This window comes from Falco naumanni, chromosome 10, assembly GCF_017639655.2.
Source record: "Falco naumanni isolate bFalNau1 chromosome 10, bFalNau1.pat, whole genome shotgun sequence".
In the NCBI taxonomy this organism is placed as follows: Eukaryota; Metazoa; Chordata; class Aves; order Falconiformes; family Falconidae; genus Falco; species Falco naumanni.
Window position 1 is genome coordinate 13,623,861 of NC_054063.1, and position 12,620 is coordinate 13,636,480.

Consider the following 12,620-nt stretch of genomic DNA (forward strand, 5'->3'; position numbering starts at 1 on the left):
TGCTTCCCCCCTCATTGTGCCGTTACACTATTTAGGAGCATAAACTCTTCAATTAATACTGTATCTTCTCTAATACAAAGATTAGTATTAGAGCAATTATATGAGTCATTAATAATCACAGAAATGCTACTCTGGAAAGCAGCGTACAAAAAGTCTGATACAATACTGGCTACTAGAAGAGCCATTTGCTAACAGTATTTACTGAAGTCGGTGTTTTCCCCGCTTGTACTGCATGAGGGACCTTCTCCTTCCAGCTCCCATCTATCAAACACCCCGATACAGCTGTACAAAAGCTGATGTTTCAGACGGGGATTTTTCCAAGCCAGGGGGCAATCTCAGCAGGTGTGACTAAAAAAATTACTGAGAAATTACTCAACTGTAATTGTATAAAAAACCCCACAAACCAAAACCCTAAAGAAATATATATTAATTCCTTATATTACTTGAACATAGTTTGATTAAGCCTTTGTATTCTGAAAGGATGAAATGGATTCTTTCTCTTTAAGAAGCAATAGGGAGTAATAATTGTTGGTAGGCCCTCATGGGCTATAAATGCAGCTAATTATGCTTATACTTTAAAATGATACTTCAAAACTATTTTTACTATAAAAACCTCATTCACAGGACAACTATGTTTAGTTCTGAAATAATTATTCTATGCAAATCTCTTCACCAGGCAGGTACTTTTGACTGCATATTACTCTTCATGTTCACTTGGATTAACTAAGTAAATTGCATGTTCTAGTAATTTCAATAGAAAGTGTGTTTATAATTCATATAAATAGTATCATAGCTGGTTTTTATGCTGTTTAAAATTTTTCCACACCCTTCTGAAGTACTAGCATGAAAAGACACAAACTTTAGAAGTAAGCTGTGCATGCACATATTGTTTGGCAACACCATCATCTCTCCACAACTACCACTTGATATTCTCTACAAATATTCCGCATATTGGACACTTCTACTCCTCCCATTGTGTACAGCACCATGGTATTGCCATATTCCTGGTCAATTTGGTCTATATTTTTTTTTTCTTTTTTCTAGATAATCTTGCATCTGGCTGTATTAAAATGTACATTGCTCAGACTGAACGGAAATTTTTAGAAATGATACACAATTTGTATCTTGACAGCATAACTTGGTTTTCAGCGAGACTAATTTCCCATCAGACACAGTCTCCTTCATAAACATTACTTTTGATGATGGTAAAAAAGGTTTAGTTTTACTAACATGTCCCAGATACCACGTTAGGAAAAGTTAAGATATACTTTATAGTCATGTGTCCTAGTAAGAACAAAGACCTAACACCCCTTCACATAACATAACTTCATCTACAAATTGAAAATGAAATGCTTAAAGATGCTAAGAATACTTTTGACTAAATATAACCAGATGTTTTTCTCGGAAAACTAGAAAATTCTTTTTTCAAGCAACCAGACGTTAAAATTCCATGACTCTCCACACCGCAAGTTTAAAGGTGAAAGTGAGGAGACTCTGAGAGGAGAGAAAGAGATCGGCTAAGGAGAACTGCTCAACAACCAATGCAGTGCCATGGCTGTGCAACTCCAACCTCAAGATAAAGAAAAGTCTCTTACTTTCGTTGAGGGAGTGTAACTACAAACATGGATATAGAGTAGTTCAACTATAGTAAGAAATTGTGCCTTTGAAATTAGATGTGAGAGGTGTGGATTTTAAACATCCTTTTAAGCATCAGGAATTTTCAGGCTTTCAATGTCATTTCTGGGATACTGATACTTCTGCTATAACTGGATAGTCTTTTCCTGAAAGTGTTCCTGAGCAACGCACAGCATGGCACTACAACTCTGCTGAGCCTACGCTGGAGGCACAAGTTGTCCAACCTACAGTTGGAATACGTTTCAGTATGGAATCTTACCTAAAAATAACATTAGTTATTTATATTTAATGTTTGGATGAAAATATGTCTATTTCAGGTACAGTTGGTTGTCTCTAAGGTGTCAACACTAAGCAATATTATTTGAAGTGGAATGTTTTATTTAATATTTAATAGCACGTATAACAAAACTAGCGGGGAAATATTGGTATTTCAGAAAAATATGAAATGCCCATCGTCATTCAAATGTTATTTCAGATTCCTGGTAGATGTTATCATGTGTATATCAAGAACACATTACATGACTTAGCTTTACCAAGGAATTAAACAATATTCAGGTATTTCAATATGTTGTATATTATAGACAATGAACTTAAATTTCAACTTGTGTCAATATGACACAAAAACCTCCTGTGAAGTAATTATTTATATAAACATAAAGAGGATGCTTGCTGAAAATCAAGTCCAGAATGATCCAGTCAGTTCTCTTTCAGAAACCAGTGTAGTAATCATCTAGCTGAGTCAGAAACTGCATTTTTCATTCCACCAGCCAAGTTTCAGGTTCACCACAAATGAAATCTTCTACCAATTTGATTATCCAAATACCTTTTTTCCTGAAGAGATGAGTCAGAGGTCAAAAAAGTTGAAACTTAGGCTATTTTCTAAATCATTTTTAACATACAAAGACAGCAAAACAATGGTCTGTTAAGATAAAATATAAACCCAAAGCTAAATCTAATTTCATACTTACTAGAAGAACAGTTACATGTTCCACTACGTAGGACAGCATCCAAAAAGGAACCGGTGTTACAGTGGGCCTTTTATAAAGTAATTAAATACTTACATAAGTAGCACCTCTTAATAAATGATCACCAGCAAAGGAGAACACTTCATAAGACACACCATACCCCCTTTTACCGATGGGTTCATTACAATTCCATCAACACCTAGAAGTTGTACTGGATCTATGCACAGAAGTTAGGCTACCAGGAAGAAATGGAAATGATCAAATACAAATCTGACTGCTTCTTGTAGTGTTCAAGTGCAAACAGTGATCTCTTAAGTATCCTTTTTTTCCCCCAAGATACATTCATTATTTAGAACCCATAAACATTAAATAACCAGGTGATCACTCAGCAGTAAATATTTACTTATTTTAATAAAAGGTAAGAGTCCATTTACAAATTCCTGGATAGAACACTACATACTGATGTCAGCCTATTTAAGAACCAGCTCTTGTCCCACAGGCATTCATGCAGCAAGACGACCAAGATACAGAGACTAATATATTAGGAATTCTTAGGTCAGTTTAAATTTCCTCTAGACTAAAGCAGCCATCTGACTTTGGGGTGTGAAATCCACCCCCATAAATACGTGTCTCTGTCAATCAGCTACTGAATTTAGACTGATAATGCCAGGGTTTTGAATTTCACGTGAAGAAAATACTGAAAATACATCAAACCTGTAATTTTAATAAACTTTGGGTTTGGTATTCTTTTTAAAAACACGTTTCTTTTGTATAATTCGCGACACCCACTTATCTACATTTATTTTACCTTTTGATGCTCTACACTGCATCCTAATTAAAAAGAACAAAAGTAAGAAAGAGATGTTTTCTAACAGTCTTAATTTTATTTTTTTCAGTTTGATACTATCTGTCCAGTCAGCCTTCTGGAAAACAAAATTTAAGGAAATTATACAATTATATAATCACATATTTCATTTTAGAGTTTAATAGCAGCTCTTAGCTTGGCTGATCTTCCTCTTGGGTTTGTTTGAATATCCTTGGCCTGGGGTGTGAGAACTTTTTTCTGTATAAAAGTCCACCTGCAGTTGGATTTTCCATGGGGAAATTCTTGTGTTTCTTCTTTTTTGGAGCAGTTTTTCAGAGCCTGTCTTATCTTCTGCCTTGAGCCAAGATTCCACTTTTCTGTCATGTCTATTCCATAAAGAAAACGTTTGATAATACGATCTTCTAGTGAATGAAAGGAGAGAGCTACGAGGCGACCTCCAGGTTTTAGAAACTTCTCAGCCATCTTCAGCCCTATAAAGAGTTCATGGAGCTCATCATTTACAAATATTCGCAGGCCCTGAAAAGTTTTGGTAGCAACATGTGTAGGTCTTTGAAGCAAGTCTTTGCGTGCATACAGTGCTGATACTGGAAAAGCACCTGTCAAATTTCAAAAGGTATATGTTAATATCTTATTATTTCTACATTGCTATCCTGACATTAATCCACTCATGCATGATGACTTTAAAGGAAAACACACTTAGAACTCAACCCTGAGCGGTAAGCTTCCTTTGTTATATCTTTATTTTCTGCTTTGAATTCACATTTCTGAAAGTAAAACACATTAAACTGAGTTGGCTTGTGGTTGAGTGTTGGGTTTTTTTCCTAGAACCTTTCATAGATATTTCTTCCCCAAATGCTTCACAAAGTTAAAATAAAAAATGATGACTGAAACCAACATAGGGAAAAAATGAAGATGGGTTAGAAAAGTCTCACTTTACAGCTCAATGTAGTCAAAGTTAGTTGAGTATTTGTGATGGTTTGTTCTATGCTTGTAAGGCAAACAAAAAAAATTAATATATGTTGGACACAATTCTAACTGTTGCCTTCTAGAAACCTACGCATTCTTTCACCAGCAGAGATAAGATGAAAACAATGCCTACCTGGTGGTATGTACCCTTCAATGAATTACTTAAAGTGACATCCATGTTTGGGGATAAAAATTGTTGACCACGGCACCTATGTTTCTTCAAATACTCAGAAAAATATCTTGAGAAATTTAGAAAATGCAACTGATAGTGTTGCGTTTTCATGTGCCTATTCAGCAGAACGTGTCAAGCTATGAGTTTGTTGGATAAAAAAAAATCACCAGATTAACTAATTTTTACCAGATACACAAAACTCTCTTTTCCTTTCTCCAAAATTCTGATATATACATCTCTGTAGAGACTGAAATGTTGACAGATACTTTAATATATCATCATTTAATGTATTTTAGGCTTGAATTTTCATTATCTGAGTACAGAGCAAGAAGCTAGAGAAGCCAGATTTGATGAATCAAAGGGACTAATGTGCAAGAGTCTTACAAGACCTGTGAAACCTGAGTAAACTTATCATCGATTATGTGAGTGAGTGCAGGAGTCTGGTAAAGATAAACTGAATGAATAATGCTGGCGCATAACTGGAAAGAATTATTTTTCCAAACAAGAGGGCCCATTAGATATAAGGCAATACAGCTGCTGTGTATGTATTAAAATGCCTTAATTCCATGCCAGTGCTGAACTACAACATAATAAAGCAATGGTTTTGAAGTAAATGTAGTCCATAATCAAGTCATTGATATTCTACACAGTGGAGCAAAACAAGGGAACATGGTACCTCTGAAACAAGTTGACTAAATTCACATTTACACAGGTGACTGCAAAAAATTTAATAGAGATATCATAATCCAGTACATTGGAACAAAATAATTTATTAGTAGAATTCTGGAGAGTTTTAAAGGTGAGATTTTACTTATGTCAGAAAACATATGTGTTTGGCATCACAAACACACAAGTGATCATCAGTGTTCAGCGAAGGGAGAGGCCAATAAAGGGATTTAAAAATTCAGTCATTATTAACAAAGTTATTATCACGTATGCAACATATGTCAGGTGCGCTTCTGCATACCCAATTTTCCCAACTACTCTCCCTACCTCCTCTAACTGATGCTAACAGCTCCTGAATTAACTGAAGGCACCCCCTGTAGCTCTTTCCTATTCCTAGAGTCTGAATCCTTCGAGACAGAAAGTAGCAACAGGATCACATTCTCCTTACTGCACAGGATTTTGTGACTTTATAAACTCTGTTTCACAAACCAGATTAAATAGATTTAACCTGCTGGAGCTAGGCTCCACCATCACTGAACAACTCTAAAAACGTTACACTAGCTAGCTAATATAATTTCTGTGTTTGAGAACACCCCATTCTATACTGTCTATAAATCATAAAAAGAATATATACCATCATTGTATGAGTCAACAAAGCTTGTTTTGATGAAAGAGCTGAACTTAAAGGAGAACTGGAAATCACAGAATGTAAGATGTCCCAAGAAACCAAATGACACCAAGCTTGCACTACCTGGCACAATATTTGTTTCCATATATCTTTACTTACCTAAAAATAGATTATTTGAAAACGGGATCCTTAAAACAGCCATTGATTGCCATTTGTGTCAGAAGAAAACTCTCTATTAATGTGTAACATAAAGGAATGCTGTGCTGAGCAAAATAGTTTTCTTGAAGTAGACAACTAAGAGCTACAAAGAGTAGCAATATGCTCAGAACTCTCAAATAGTTCTTAAATGAAAAGAGAGGGTTTAAAATCAGCATGTGATATATCCAGAACCACCATAGGACATGCATGTTTCCATAGCATGTACTAAGTGACTAAATATACACAGCTTCGTATTCCCCATGAAACCTGTCTCATGATTCAGTCATAACAGCATTTTTCTTCAATGGAATTTGAAGCTGAAACATCAGTTTCCCTGGGCATCTTTCGAATTCATTACAGAAGCCACGGCCTCTTGAATAAGAAAATACCTGTTTTGTAAAAGATCTCACACAACAAAGCTCTCTCTTTTTCTAAGCCTACTTTTAAACCCATTGAAAACACACCCTGCATTTCCCCTCCTCCTCTTCCAAAACCCAGCCCACCGCTCCCGCGTTCGCTTTATGAAAACAGTTGTAACTGGAGAGCAGAAACACTGTTCCCTTACAAAATACTTGCTATTAACAACCTCGTGGGTTAGAAAAGTGCTTTTTTGCTTCCACCTGTATTGTTCCTGCCCCTTGCTGGACAATTTGCAGCTGTGACTTGAAGAGCATCACTTTTATACTTCCCGGTTTGGGTTGTTCCTACCCAGAGCTGGTGTTCACCACTCAAAGCAGATCCAGAATTTTTAACTATCATATGCTAGCAGTTTAAGTATTTTCTAAAAATACTGCTGGTTTTCTGGGGATGATCCATTTCTGATACTCTGTGAGTATTTCAGCTTCCAAAAGGATCAGATAAAAATGAAGCCAACCTACAGGAGTACAGCATGTAATTTATGTACAAAACTGATGGTGCTTCTTGATTCGGAGCTACCCATAAAAAGAGAAGCCAAGAAAGAGATTCTTTATTTAAATGTCCACAGCCAATCTCACTGGCATTTTAGTAAAATACTGTAAGTTTTTATCTCCTATGTCACCAAAATACCTTTTACTTATCTGAAAAAACAAGGGTGACATAAAGAACTGCTTCAAACGCGGTTTGGTAAAAATCTAAATAGACATGACATGCTGATATCTGGCCAGATTCTCAGTAGTCTGATCACGAACACTGCTATTTTGCAACTGCAATACTGAATAGATAAACAGAAGAAATGAGATACTCAGGCTATCAGCATGACTGGGACACTAACAGGTCTTTGGAGATTCTTCCATTTGTACTGCCATGGTTGCCGAGTGTAGTGTCTGCCCACAATAATATTCTATGACAATTAACTGTGACATTAATCTATTACTATGAATTAATTTATCCCACACTGAAGAAGAATAAATTAAACCCCAGATATATTCACTAAGTATAATATAGTCTTACATGACTCAATTGAATACACACAAACAGCACTGCAGGTCATATATAATGGTACAGAACACCAATATTCAGGGAACCGGTAAATGCAGCCACTTTGCAGATGTATGCAATCTAACCCACCCTCCAAACCATGTCCAAGTTCAGACTTACTGGTCTGTCTTCAGAAACTGGGATTAATTAATAAATGTAATCTGTGGTAGTGACTGATGTCTGTCACACTGGCCTTCATCTTTTTAGTAAGGTGAGTAGATTTTCATCTATGTTCCAGGGTGAAAAATTTTCCTAGCCCAATCTTAGTTCTCTGGTACAGTTAAAACCCTATTTGTGCTTTCTGCTAAGGCACCAAATCTCTCACCCAGCCCCCTCCAACTACCATGACACTGAAAGAAAATCTTTCCTGGTGACAGGCTCTACAATGTACAAAAATATAAAAAAATCTGTATGGGAAGTTTGCAAAATTAATTTCATTCATAAAAATAACATGCTTCTGGCTAGATGACTGGTTTGAAATCCCAGTGAGAGAAATTATAATTTTTAGTTTTGGGATGCCCTGATGCTACTCACACTTTTAAAACTCTAATAGATTCACATGTTGAAATGTATTGAAATTTTAAAGCTTGTGAATGAAATTAGCAACGTGCTGTGCCTGTCAATATGAACTATTAAAGTCCCCAGAGTGTATGAGAGTGGGAGAGTTTAAAAATTAATTCAGATCGTGCACCTGTTTGCAGGAATCCGTCTGTTGAATTAGCATTGCATTTAATAAGTTTCTGTGACGCAACTAATGTCCTTTTGTCTAGGCTCCCTCAGTACAGTGTTAATTCTCACCCATCTGAAATTCAGGCAATATTACAAATTCCAAACTGATAATTAAAGTCTATAAATGTAACCCGATGTGAATGAGACTGGCTTTACCCGTAAAAGTTCTTTTTAAACTTTTCAGATTTCTTTAATATCTCATCTTCAATTCCTTTCAAGTTAAGTCCAAATGATTACATGACCTCAAAATGATCTGGTAATAGATTACATACCTAAATACAATTGAGAAAAATTAAATTTTGAACAAACACTAATAGCTAACAAGGTATATTACCCATTGAAAAGAAATAAAAATAAATCATCAGTTATAAGGAAAAAGCATATTGAATTTACATTCTAAAAAAAATCACTATTTTTAACCAGTTTTCCTGCACACGGAGTTAAACCTACCGCTTCCAAACAACTCAATGAGTTACAGCAAAAGCCATCAGGAAGTGCTTCTTAACCAACTTCCATACATCTATTCATAGACCTTCAGCTGAGAACTACTGATGTTTTGTATTTCCAGAGTGTACATCACTGCAGATAGCTTTTTGAAAATTATAAACAGTGAGCAGAGTTCGATTGTGCTGCAAGGAGAGATGATGTTCGCAGGACTGAACAGAAAACTCCTTTTTGTCCCTTTTCCCATGTAAACTCCAGACTCCATAGCTCACAGAGATCTTATTTAAATGGATGAGAAGCCTTTGGATAACATTTAGAAAAAAAAAAAAAAGCCGTAGTTTTTTTAGGGTTTTTTGTAGGACCTTATTCATTGGCACAGTACGTAGAGAGAGGACTTTCAGGCTCTATGTCAAGAAATCAAAGGAATTATTTTCTTGAATTGGAGCAAAGGAGAGCAAGAAATCACTTGGGTACTTGAGTTAGCCCCAAGCTGGTTTTGGCAATCTTGACATACAAATCTATTTATATATTTCTTCCAGCTATACTTTAAAATTATTAATCTTGCTAACAGAAACTTTAGAAACGTCTGATTGTTCTGTAACAGTTGTGGAGCTGTTTAATTGCTTGTTTTTTAATTACATCCTTCACTTTTGTCTCCCAGTCAATTAACAACAGTAATACACGTTCTAACCTTTTGGGGGTGGTAGGAAAGACCAGAAGTCTAGCATTCTATAAAAAGAAATGAAATTCTCCAATTTCAGGCCAGTGCAAATCTAGATTCACTGGGATTCTGGTTATCAGCTGGACTGTGACACAAAACTTTGGATTTCTAGAAAATCTGAAGCCAGTCATCTATAACATGTGAAAGAAACATGGACTATACATGAAGTCTCAGATACTGACACCAGCAGAGAAAGAGATGTAAATGCCCAGCCTCACTGGCTAGATTTTTTGCTTGTATTCTGGCTCCTATACTAGGCAAAATAAATAAATAAATAATCCTGTTCTGGAGAGACAATCATGCTTGTATAGAGTCTGCAAAATCTAAAATGCAAGATTTTATTAATCTAATTAATACTCTATTTTTTTAAAGGACTTGACATGTAACTAATAGGTCATAGATCATCCTCTGGTAAAGTCCTGAATTAATCAGGTGGTTTTTTTCTGCTGTGCATCAAGAGGATCCTGTAGCTGTGGTCTCTACCACTTTCGCCCTTGCTTACCTCAATAACTTCACTAACATCATTTTGCATAAGAACATATAGATGACAGATGATAAATTAAATGAAATACATTACAGCTACCAGAAATTTTCTTCAGGTATCACCAGTTCAAAAACTAGAGGGATCCACCATTGTGCTCCTTCACTGGAGGAATCAAATGAAAATTGAAAGAAGTTCTACCCAAACAGGGATCGGTGTAACAGTCCTAAAAATGGTTTTAACTACTTGCATACTTCAAAAAAGCACACAAAACTTACATATTTATGGTCTTGACAGATGTGTGCTGGATTCATTGTCTTTGGCATATATACTGTCTGATGCATACCTGACACACGTATCAAGGTGCTCTTCAAATATAGCAGAGAGTTTAAAGTGAGAACAAAAAATCTTTCTCACTGTCACAGAAAGTGACCATTAAGTGACGACTCACATGCAACACATTAAACATGAAGGGATCTTCAATCACTGTCTTTTATGCACTAGTATTTTTATTTCCTTCGTTCAAGCTAGCGCACAAAATTATTTCAGAAGTTACAAGTTGCTTGTTGATAGCCTGCAGCCCGTTACAGCTTCAGCACAGCAACATGGTGACCTCAGTCCCTAGAACGGTACATCAACAGTTCTCCAAAAGCACGAGATACATGTGACAAAAACCTAAATTATTAGTTCGTGATGTTGAATGACTGTATTAAAAATGTAACTCTTCAAGTTTTATGAAAGACTCGGTGTTTTATCTCTTTGAATTTTCTAGGATTGATTGTTCCTCACATTCCTTATATTTACAGCAGGGGCTTAGGACAGCACACAGGGTCTTCAGGTCCTTCCCTCATATCAGCCAGCCTTTGGGCCTTGGTTCACTGGGCATTTTGCTCAAAAATCCTGACTTATACAAATCCAAACCTTGTAATTTCTTTGTCAGTCATTAAAATTAAGTCACTTAAGCTTCCAATTTAAGTAATATGAATTTTTAAGAACAAATTTTTTAAAAAGTCTTCAGGGTACCGATACAATGTGTAACACTATTCTTAAGCAAATGTTAAATTGGCATCACCATTTTAACAGTCTATATTCAAAGCAGTCAGCAGTTTAGACTTATGATAAGAGCCAGTAATTTTAATTTCTTGATTAAAAAAACCAAAATACCCCAACGTTACATATTATAATGTTAACGAACAGGATTTGTGTCCTACATTTTTCCTTGAAAATTTTCACTTGAGAACACAAACGTGAAGGTTCTTGATGTGAGCACAGTTCCTGCCTAACTGCATTTTGTTCAAGTTGTTTACAGTGAAGAGCAAGTAAGATGAAGTGCTTCAATAGTCGCTTCAGGCTGATCTAGTTGGCATTCACAAGGTGACGCAAGCTGTGTAGTGCTTAACTTTTTGCTTCCTGGTTCTTTAAGTAGACAGAAATGATCTGTTGTCATCTGTAATTGCAAACTGCCACGGTACTTCCCCTCCAAATATTATAATGTAGAAATTTTAAATTAAGAGGGATATGTGACGTATCTGATATTTGAAGGCTTATCTATAGCTGGGATAAAGAATTCCCTAGGTTGCTGTCATTCTGTGTTTCAACTTGGTTGGCAAAACGACAAATCACTTCATGTAAAATCTATTATTAAACTAATTATTAAACTACAATAGAAAAAGTGGGAGCTTAAATAAAAAGAAAAAAAAAAAAGAAAAAAAAGGGAGCACACTGACATCAGAGCAGAATAGGCAGGATTAGATCCTGCATGATTTCAAGTACAAATAGATCCCTCTGGGACTGTGGGGATTAATATTTTTTCTCCTCAGCCACTGTGAAGAATTAATGAGAGTACCTGCAACAATGCTTGCAAGCTGCTGAGTTCTGGTGATGGGGTATATGCTGCGTGCCTGAACGATGGCTGAAGCGATTTTCTTGGCGTGCCTCTCCTCCCCGTATGTTCTCAGGATGGACGCAAGCGCCTGTTGATCTAAAGCATTCACAACATCAGCAGCAGTGGGCATGTCAGGGTACCTACGCACAAGAAGAGCCAATTAGTTCACTGACGTCAGTTTTCATTGACAAGAGGTGAAGCTTCATAGCATTGAGACATAAAGTCAAACACACACTGCATATAAGTGCCTTTGAGGTTTTCAAATAAGAGACAGCAACCCCATGAAAACAGATACAGCTTGCACCTTTTAAATCCTTTTTCTTTGCTACTTTAAATGGAGTTTGTGCTTAACATCAACTAGAACAGCTGAAACTTAAGAAACTGAAACAGGTATTATCACAAACTATGCTTTTTCGTTTTTATTATCCAAACTATGAGTTGACAAAAATAAATACATCTCAATATCATGGTAAAATGGAAATGCTGTGTGATTTTTTATTTAGCCCACTTTAGAATAAAACTTTCCCCTTATATGGGTTCATTTTAGTCACCTTGCATTATATGTTTTTTTCTAGCCAGAACTAATTTCAAAAATCTCTCCTTTCACTGCTGTGAAAACAATTTACCTTTCACTAATAGGCATAAGAATTTACATCCAAATACTGTTTGGAGAGAATACAAATGACCTAATATTACAAATGAAAGGAATTATTACAAGATGAACAGCATAAGCCATGCAATTATTTTTTAAAAATCTCTGTCACTTTGCTACTGAAATAAATCAAGGCATCGTATAAATATCATATATGGGTTTACTTATCTGAGAATACATGCAACCTACATAAT

At 35.8% G+C, this 12,620-nt stretch overlaps 1 protein-coding gene across 8 annotated transcripts in view; it reads right to left on the reverse strand.

Annotated features, from left to right (window-relative positions):
- Positions 1–2,994: 2,994 nt before the first annotated feature.
- The window catches only part of METTL15 (methyltransferase like 15), a 95,907-nt gene continuing 86,281 nt past the window's right edge, over positions 2,995–12,620 (reverse strand). For all 8 annotated transcript variants that reach the window (XM_040607806.1, XM_040607807.1, XM_040607805.1 and 5 more), the window contains 2 exons: positions 11,736–11,914; positions 2,995–4,022 (listed from right to left, as the gene is read on the reverse strand). In XM_040607806.1, coding sequence (XP_040463740.1) covers positions 3,577–4,022; positions 11,736–11,914 — 625 coding nt within the window. In that variant the 3' untranslated portion in view covers positions 2,995–3,576. The remainder of the gene's footprint in view (positions 4,023–11,735; positions 11,915–12,620) is intronic.